At 45.6% G+C, this 9,923-nt stretch overlaps 1 protein-coding gene across 1 annotated transcript in view; it reads right to left on the bottom strand.

Moving 5' to 3' along the window:
* Positions 1 to 1,344: 1,344 nt before the first annotated feature.
* prelp (proline/arginine-rich end leucine-rich repeat protein) overlaps positions 1,345 to 9,923 on the bottom strand; it is an 11,150-nt gene continuing 2,571 nt past the window's right edge. The window contains exons 2-3 of the mRNA XM_061218677.1: positions 4,662 to 5,611; positions 1,345 to 3,596 (exon numbers count right to left, since the gene is read on the bottom strand). Coding sequence (XP_061074661.1) covers positions 3,430 to 3,596; positions 4,662 to 5,607 — 1,113 coding nt within the window. The 5' untranslated portion in view covers positions 5,608 to 5,611 and the 3' untranslated portion in view covers positions 1,345 to 3,429. The remainder of the gene's footprint in view (positions 3,597 to 4,661; positions 5,612 to 9,923) is intronic.

Here is a 9,923-nt window from a genome sequence, read left to right as displayed (position 1 = left end):
GAGTGTGGATGTGGCCTGGTTAGGAGTGAGGGTGTGGCCTGGTTTAAGAGTGAGGGTGTGGCCTGGTTTAAGAGTGAGGGTGTGGCCTGGTTTAAGAGTGTGGGTGTGGCCTGGTTTAAGAGTGTGGGTGTGGCCTGGTTTAAGAGTGTGGGTGTGGCCTGGTTTAAGAGTGTGGGTGTGGCCTGGTTTAAGAGTGTGGGTGTGGCCTGGTTTAAGAGTGTGGGTGTGGCCTGGTTTAGGAGTGTGGGTGTGGCCTGGTTTAAGAGTGTGGGTGTGGCCTGGTTTAAGAGTGAGGGTGTGGCCTGGTTTAAGAGTGTGGGTGTGGCCTGGTTTAAGAGTGAGGGTGTGGCCTGGTTTAAGAGTGTGGGTGTGGCCTGGTTTAAGAGTGAGGGTGTGGCCTGGTTTAAGAGTGTGGGTGTGGCCTGGTTTAAGAGTGTGGGTGTGGCCTGGTTTAAGAGTGAGGGTGTGGTCTGGTTTAAGAGTGTGGGTGTGGCCTGGTTTAAGAGTGTGGGTGTGGCCTGGTTTAAGAGTGTGGGTGTGGCCTGGTTTAAGAGTGAGGGTGTGGTCTGGTTTAAGAGTGTGGGTGTGGCCTGGTTTAAGAGTGTGGGTGTGGCCTGGTTTAAGAGTGTGGGTGTGGCCTGGTTTAAGAGTGTGGGTGTGGCCTGGTTTAAGAGTGTGGGTGTGGCCTGGTTTAAGAGTGAGAGTGTGGTCTGGTTTAAGAGTGTGGGTGTGGCCTGGTTTAAGAGTGTGGGTGTGGCCTGGTTTAAGAGTGTGGGTGTGGCCTGGTTTAAGAGTGTGGGTGTGGCCTGGTTTAAGAGTGTGGGTGTGGCCTGGTTTAAGAGTGAGGGTGTGGTCTGGTGTAAGAGTGTGGGTGTGGCCTGGTTTAAGAGTGAGGGTGTGGTCTGGTTTAAGAGTGTGGGTGTGGCCTGGTTTAAGAGTGTGGGTGTGGTCTGGTTTAAGAGTGTGGGTGTGGCCTGGTTTAAGAGTGTGGGTGTGGCCTGGTTTAAGAGTGTGGGTGTGGCCTGGTTTAAGAGTGTGGGTGTGGCCTGGTTTAAGAGTGTGGGTGTGGCCTGGTTTAAGAGTGAGGGTGTGGCCTGGTTTAAGAGTGTGGGTGTGGTCTGGTTTAAGAGTGTGGGTGTGGCCTGGTTTAAGAGTGTGGGTGTGGCCTGGTTTAAGAGTGAGGGTGTGGCCTGGTTTAAGAGTGTGGGTGTGGCCTGGTTTAAGAGTGTGGGTGTGGCCTTGTTTTGAGTGTGGGTGTGGCCTGGTTTAAGAGTGTGGGTGTGGCCTGGTTTTGAGTGTGGGTGTGGCCTGGTTTTGAGCATATAAATCGACTCATTACACACATTACATTACAGTCATTTGGGCAGTTGCTCTTATTCATTAGTGATGTACAATAAAGTGCAAATCATAATCAGGGACAAGTGCGCTGAAAACCCAAGAGGGAAGTATGGTTTTAAGTGCCAGAGTGAATGCATAGGTAATACTTGTAGAATTCTTCTCTGAAATCATGCAAAAAAGGATTTAAAAATATATATATTTTGTAATATTTTGGACAGGCAAGCTCTGCCTTTTCAGCCCGACCAAAGCTGTGATACATTTTTGCAGTTGATTTCTTTGTCAGGATACTGCATTTTATCTTTTGAAGAAAAATGAAAATATGGTTTTGACATCAATACATTGGCCAGGCAGTCACATGGGAATTACACAAACATGTGTTTGACAGAACATCAGAACATGGGCCAGGCTGTTATTACACGTGTGTGTTTGACAGGTACATCAGAACATGGGCCAGGCTGTTATTACAGGTGTGTGTTTGACAGGTACATCAGAACGTGTCCTGGCCTGTGGACACAGCTGACTTTATGATACACAACAGGTTTCATTTTATAGATCTGATTTATGCACAATAAAGATAAAATTATCTTTTTACAGACAGTACCTTAAAAACACAGGTACACTGAAGACTGTTCAACTACATGGTAGTCATGTGTGTTCTTGACTGTGTGAATATATTAGAATTGCACCTCAAAGCATTTCATGTGTATTTTTAAACCACACTGTTGTAACTACACTCTAAGCATGTAGTAGGTCAGTTAATGTACCTTTATTTTTAGGTTTAACTCACTTATTCTTTTAATAATTATTATTTGTATGTTACTATAAACACAACTTAATAAAAGTAATATGTTAATTGCAGTAATATCCATGCATGGGTGTCATTGTTAAAGCAACTCTTCAATAATCTGCGGTCACAAGGTTATTGTTCCTCTGTGTGCTGGGCATGGTCTCGCTGCCTCAGAGACCATAAAGTTCAGCTGCAGAAAACAGGTCTGTGTGTATCTGTGTGCGCATGTGTGTGTCTGTGTGTGCGCATGTGTGTGTGCACGTGTGTGTGCAGTAAGGTCAGCAGAAGTGTGTTTGTAGTGAAGCTTTAGATGTGGTGGATTTGAGCTGTCAGTGAGCGTTTAAAGAAGCTGTTTCACCTGAATGAACTGTCTATCCATCCTGGGTTTTTTAGATGCAGTTCTCCATGATACAAACAACCTCTGTCTCTATCCACAATCCTGTGGTGCTCAGTGTGCAGAAATCTCTACAGAAACATCTCTTTTCAAATACAATGCCAGCAGTTACTCATAAACATTGGTAAATTGGTAAATGGTTGGCATTTATATAGCGCCTTTATCCAAAGCGCTGTACAATTGATGCTTCTCATTCACCCATTCATACACACACTCACACACCGACGGCGATTGGCTGCCATGCAAGGCGTCGACCAGCTCATCAGGAGCATTTGGGGGTTAGGTGTCTTGCTCAGGGACACTTCGACACAGCCCGGGTGGGGGATCGAACCGGCAACCCTCCGACTGCCAGACAACTGCTCTTACTGCCTCTTACTCCACAAAATTTTATTTTCACATGGTGTCATCGCAGTTTTATTATAGGATCTTCTTAGCAACTTACTTTAAACCACCTAGCTTCATGTGAGATATTCACAGGTGTTTTATTCTAAGACATAAATTACACCCGCTAATATCTCAGCTATGAATTTTGAAGCTGATATGTGCTTTAATGAAGAAAGTTTTGTAAGATATTACTATATTGAAATTCAAGTTCCATACGAGTCTGCCTGCATGGGACATTTCTCAGATGCACACAGTTGGTATTCTTCGGGTAGAAGTCAATTAAACTGTCCACACATTGAGTTCAAAGATGTTTGTGAGTAACCCTGGCATTACATTTGGAATGAGACCTTGCTATTGAATTTTTCTCATGTACATTTTTGGTGCATTTTGTTCCACAATAGGGCCAGTAGAGGTGCGTTGTATCAAGGTGAACTGCATCTATAGAACTCATCCAGTCTATGGATGGAGAGACGGTACTCTAGGAAAGCGGCCTGCTCGTTGGTGGCAGCATGTTGCTGGGGAGGCTCTAGATGACGATGGATTTCAGGCGCCTGAAGCACATGATGACGTCCATGGGGATGGGGGGGCTGAGCTGGTTCCCATCCAGCCGTAAGTAGCTCAGCCTGGGCAAGTCCTCCTCGTTCAGCACGGGTGACATCACTGGGAAGGGGCAGAGCTCCGTGCCGTTGATGCCTGTTGGGAGAGCGTACTGTTCTGAGACTGCATTGTGGGTAGTGTTCTCAGACTGCATTGTGGGTAGTGTTCTGACGGCATAGTGGGTAGTGTTCTTAGACTGCATTATGGGTAGTGTTCTCAGACTGCATTGTGGGTAGTGTTCTCAGACTGCATTGTGGGTAGTGTTCTCAGATGGCATTGTGGGTAGTGTTCTCAGGCTGCATTGTGGATAGTGTTCTCAGACTGCATTGTGGGTAGTGTTCTGAGACTGCATTGTGGGTAGTGTTCTCAGACTGCATTGTGGGTAGTGTTCTAACAGCATAGTGGGTAGTGTTCTCAGACTGCATTGTGGGTAGTGTTCTCAGATGGCATTGTGGGTAGTGTTCTCAGACTGCATTGTGGGTAGTGTTCTCAGATGGCATTGTGGGTAGTGTTCTCAGACTGCATTGTGGGTAGTGTTCTCAGATGGCATTGTGGGTAGTGTTCTCAGACTGCATTGTGGGTAGTGTTCTCAGACTGCATTGTGGGTAGTGTTCTCAGACTGCATTGTGGGTAGTGTTCTCAGACTGCATTGTGGGTAGTGTTCTCAGATGGCATTGTGGGTAGTGTTCTCAGACTGCATTGTGGGTAGTGTTCTCAGACTGCATTGTGGGTAGTGTTCTCAGACTGCATTGTGGGTAGTGTTCTCAGATGGCATTGTGGGTAGTGTTCTCAGACTGCATTGTGGGTGACCAAGAGTTGCCTGGCAGCTGCATGCGCATGTCTCAATATTAATCCCATCCAAATATTACATACACACAATACCCATTAAAACTGCCTCAAGGCACAAGTACTGTATGTAAAGCATCTTTCCTACCAGTATGTAACTGGGCCTGTTTTTCAGAGTTTATTTTTGCAACCCTTGGTCCTAGAGTCTCTCTGATTTGGGATATGTGGGGGTGTGACAAATAAGATTATATATTATGATTATGATTCTGACGGTATGTTATGATAATCCATGTGAGTGTGTACCTGCATCTGTATGTGTGAGAGTGTGTGCATTTGTGAACTAATTTTGTATTCTTAAAAGTCTCACATACTTACGCTCAATGTTGTTGTTGTTGAGGTACAGGTGCTCCAGTCGGTGGTTGAAGTTCGGCACGTTGTTCAGTTTATTATGGGACAGGTGCAGGTCCAGAAGGCTGGACACATTGAACACCTTCTTGGGGATCCCCTTGTCAGTCAGCTGGTTATAATTCAGCCTGACGAAGGCTAGGTTGGGGAAGTTTTGGAAGTAATCCTTTGGAATGTCCTCGATGTTGTTCCGGTCCAGGAAGAGCTGGTAAATGTTCTGAGGAACGTTGCCTGGCATCTTCTTCAGGGTGTTGTGGGCCAGGTTCAGCTGGACCAGGTTCTTCAGGTCCTTGAAGACGTTCTTGCTCACAGCACCGTCGCCGATCCTGTTGTGGTGCAGGTCCAGCAAGGCCAGGTGGTCCATCTTGGAGAAGGAGTTGGCAGGGATCTTGGAGATCTGGTTCCGGCTGAGACGCAGCTGCTCCAGGCTGCTGGGCAGGTCGCCGGGGACCTCCTTCAGGCTGTTCCTCCCCAGGTAGAGGAAGAGGAGGTGGGGAATCTTCTCGAACACCTGCCGGTCCACCTTGCGGATGCGGTTGTTGTCCAGGTTGACCCAGCGGAGCTCGGTGGCATTCTGGAAGGGCTCGGCCGTCACCTCGTCGATGTAGTTGTTCTGGATGTAGAGGTAGTGGATGCGGGATGGGATGGCGGGGACCTGCCGGAGGTTGCGGTTCTCGCAGTAGAGGGCTTCGGGGAAGGAGGGCGGACAGAAGCACTCCCGCGGACAGTCTGGGAAAATGGACGGCGGTCCCAGGATGGGAGGAGGGAAGTCTGTGGGCTCCTTGGGTTCCGGCTGGGGGGCGGTGGGCCTCCTGGCGCTGGGCATGCGGCCTGGTTTCGGCCTCCTCTGGCCACAGACTGCCCCCAGCACCAGGAGCACCAGCACAGGAGAATATCCAACACCAATAGCCTTCATGATGCTGAGAGAGAGACAAACAATGAAATGATGTTTGAAGTTCTCAATAGAGGCCCTTTGGAAGAGACTATCCTTTAAATATACCCATATGTCCCCATATTTTTCAAATGTAACCGAAATTATAGTATCAATGGCCCAGTGATGAACATGCTCAACACAGTGTTCAGGGATTCATGTTCAGGGTTAGGGATACAAGTGGAGAGTTGGGCCATTTTTATATTTGGTCAGCAAATATGACACTTTGCACACAAATACAATCCTTTATTGAGCATGTATCTCTATGCCTGCCAGATGAAGCATCAGTGTTGTAGAGATGTATGCCTCTAAAACCCCTCTGTGATCTACTGAGGGCCTCATTCTCCTTAATTTAGTCCAGAAGTAAAAACAAAGCAACAATATTGATGTGAGGTTCAAGTATAGCATTTCTTCCAATGTCACTTAGAATGACTTCGTATTCCCCCTCTCTTGTCTGCATGTCATTTCCCCTCCCTCCCAATTTCCTCAGTTACATAACAAGGTAGCTCAGTGTAGTATTGTACAGTGCTGTGTGCATTGGCTTGCTGTAGCTCAGTGTAGTATTGTACAGTGCTGTGTGCATTGGCTTGCTGTAGCTCAGTGTAGTATTGTACAGTGCTGTGTGCATTGGCTTGCTGTAGTTCAGTGTAGTATTGTACAGTGCTGTGTGCATTGGCTTGCTGTAGCTCAGTGTAGTATTGTACAGTGCTGTGTGCATTGGCTTGCTGTAGCTCAGTGTAGTATTGTACAGTGCTGTGTGCATTGGCTTGCTGTAGCTCAGTGTAGTATTGTACAGTGCTGTGTGCATTGGCTTGCTGTAGCTCAGTGTAGTATTGTACAGTGCTGTGTGCATTGGCTTGCTGTAGCTCAGTGTAGTATTGTACAGTGCTGTGTGCATTGGCTTGCTGTAGCTCAGTGTAGTATTGTACAGTGCTGTGTTGAGTGACCTGGCTCTGTAACGCACTATTTCACGCCTAGCAGTGAAATAGGAAACTGACATGCAGTGCTGGGGCTGCAGTGATCGCAGGGCCCTGCTCTGACTCAGCAGCTCCCTGGATAAAGCCGTCATTGTAGCAGCAGCTCCGCTCAGCCCAGCCAAGACGAGCGGAAAAACAGCCAATGGAAGGAACGAAGAAAGGAAAACATTTTGGTTGCGGTCAAACCGACACAGATGCCCTTCCCACCGCATCATCCTTTACCTGCAGAATTTGGGGCATGGAGGGTACAGGGAATAGGGAGAGTGTTTTGGGAATGAGGGTTGAGTTTGGGGATTTATGGTAGAGTTTTGGGAATGAGGACATAGATTTGGAAATAGAGAGAGTTTTCAGGATGAGGGTACTGTTTTGGGAATAGGGCTAGAATTCTGGGAATTGGGCTAGGGTTTTGGGAATGTGGGTAGAGTTTTAGGAATTAGGGTTGAGTTTGGGAAATAATGGTAGAGATTTGGGAATGAGGACAGAGATGTGGGAATAGGGATCATATTTTGGGAATGAAGACATGGGGAATGGTTTGGGGAATGGGGAGAGAGTTTTGGGAATGGGGAGAGAGATTTGGGAATGAGGGTTGAGTTTGGGCAATTTGTTTAGAGTTTTTAGAATGAGGAAAGATGGGCAATTGGGGAATCAACACAGTTTTGGGAATAGGGTTAGGTTTTTGCAAATGGGAGAGATTTTGGGAATAGGCATGGATTCTGCCATCGGTACAGACTGAGAATGAAAGAATTTCAGGTAATGTGACCAGAAGCTTTTTGATCTATCTGCAGAGCCAAACTTGGATGTTAATAATCAGTAGATTATCAATAATCAATAATCAATAACAAATGTAACTGCAGCCTGTTAAACTGGCAGTCCTCTCATTCCCAAAGAGGAAAGAGCAGGGTGGTGCAGTGGGAAGAGCTGAGAGAGTTTGAGATTGTTCTGGGTTTACAGGACTGTCGCTGCTTTTGAGATTGTTCTGGGTTTACAGGACTGTCACTGCTTTTGAGATTGTTCTGGGTTTACAGGACTGTCACTGCTTTTGAGATTGTTCTGGGTTTACAGGACTGTCACTGCTTTTGAGATTGTTCTGGGTTTACAGGACTGTCGCTGCTTTTGAGATTGTTCTGGGTTTACAGGACTGTCACTGCTTTTGAGATTGTTCTGGGTTTACAGGACTGTCACTGCTTTTGAGATTGTTCTGGGTTTACAGGACTGTCACTGCTTTTGAGATTGTTCTGGGTTTACAGGACTGTCGCTGCTTTTGAGATTGTTCTGGGTTTACAGGACTGTCACTGCTTTTGAGATTGTTCTGGGTTTACAGGACTGTCGCTGCTTTTGAGATTGTTCTGGGTTTACAGGACTGTCGCTGCTTTTGAGATTGTTCTGGGTTTACAGGACTGTCACTTAGAGGATGTGGGAATATCGAATACAGGCGCTGCTTATCTGTCTCGTAATCACACATCTGTTCCCCGGCACAGAGAGGAGGTTCTAATGTTGATGCTTCAACAGCAGATTGTCCTGATGGCTCTGCTGGTGTGACCTTATTCAGAGACCACATGCTCACATTCTGCAGTTATTACATCTCATTCGAATGCACGGAGCCAAAAGCTGCTTGGCTCTGACGTGATGCACCAGGACTCAGTTTTCTAAATATTTTGATAATCTACTTTCTCATATCCTTTGGCTACAAACTGAATTGATGATAAAGAGATCAGTGTCCATGTCCAATGCCAAAATTGATTACATTTTCAATTCGCTAAAACACTCTTGCGTTGCCTCCAGCTGATTAAAATAGTGTACTGTTAAATAAAGATATGGAGTTCATGAGTTGACTAAAAGGTGCGCATTTGATTTTGCCGCTCTGTTATTCCTCATAAACAGAAATCCCAGATTCCGGGGGGGTGCGCCCGCACACAGGCTTGTGTTAATGAGCGTTGCCGTGGGAACAGGAGGCGCTCGTTACGAGGCCTGCCGGGCTGAACAGAGCCTGGATTGTGGTCAGCTGGAGAGAGATGATCTACAGATGTTTGGGCCTGCTGGCAGAGAAACGCCGGAGTCTCCATGGTGACGGGAAGGTCAGCGTTCCGTGATTAAGAACCGGATGATCTGGGAAAGTGGGCATTCTTTAAATCCAAGCAGTGCATCCACAGTGTATTAGATAGTGCACATAGAGCGCATGTAGGCCAGCTTACACACGGTGTGTTAGACATTCCAACAAGCAGAGGAGCAGATCTCCAGTCCTGAAGGCTGCCTCTGTTTTTTGTTTTGTTTTGCTTAGTTCTTACTTCTCTAAACAGCTGTGTAAACCAACACTGGTCACTCCTGCACTGCATCATAGAACAGAGGATGTCCCACTATTATGTTTTTTAAAAGCATGTCAGGTTAAATAAATGAACATAAATGAATAATTAATGAACAGAATGTTCATTGCGTAGCTGTTCAAATGACATAGTGGTGTGGCAATAAATACAGTGCACTGCATTCTCTCTGGATAAAGACTGATGACAAATAATTTGTATCCTTTGCTGTGTAGTTTTAATGTTAGTTGCCGTAGCACTACGTCATTTTAACTTCCTGCCAATTCATCAGTGAGCCATTGGCAGTATGGATGCCAGTCGTGTTGTATCTTGGCGTGTCAGCCCTCTGGTGCTGAAAAGGTGTTTCTCATGCTGTGTGACTTTGGAGCATCACCTCTTATTTGTGCATGTTTTGGCTCAGAGACAGTAACAGTTGGCTATGGTTGAAACCCCTCTTAAAAATCTAATGTTATTTAAATAATATAATAATTACAATTTGTTGGAATCCATTCATTGTGGTAGTAATTCAGGTAATCAATATAAAACTGATGCCATCCCGCTCAACCACTGAATAAGAGTGTTATATAAAACCAGTGATCACAGTAATCCAAAAGAAATGACTCACACATTACAATCTGGCAAAAAAAAATCACTTATGTCTATTTATTCACTTACAGCAATAACAGAACAGAACAGAATAACAGAACAGAATCCACAAATGTTTTGGCGAAATGCCTTCTTCAGTGTGTGGGACGTTTTGCCTTCTTCGTTTTTAAGGAGCCATTTTGTGGATATGTTTCTCCCCTAATGCCATAAGTGAATAAATAGTTGTTACATTTTATCGCCTGATTGTTGTGTGCAAACCATTTATTTCAGATTCATATAATCCATAGAGGCATGAACAACATATCAATAGCATCTTGAGACCACACCACTGAATCCCTGGCATGTAGTGTATGACTAGCTACCCTGCTTAGTTAATATTATATAATTCAGAAAACATAAATAAGCATCTGCAAAGCATTTG

This window comes from Conger conger, chromosome 14 (assembly GCF_963514075.1).
Source record: "Conger conger chromosome 14, fConCon1.1, whole genome shotgun sequence".
NCBI classification, from domain to species: Eukaryota; Metazoa; Chordata; class Actinopteri; order Anguilliformes; family Congridae; genus Conger; species Conger conger.
This window is presented reverse-complemented; position numbering and strand designations above follow the sequence as displayed.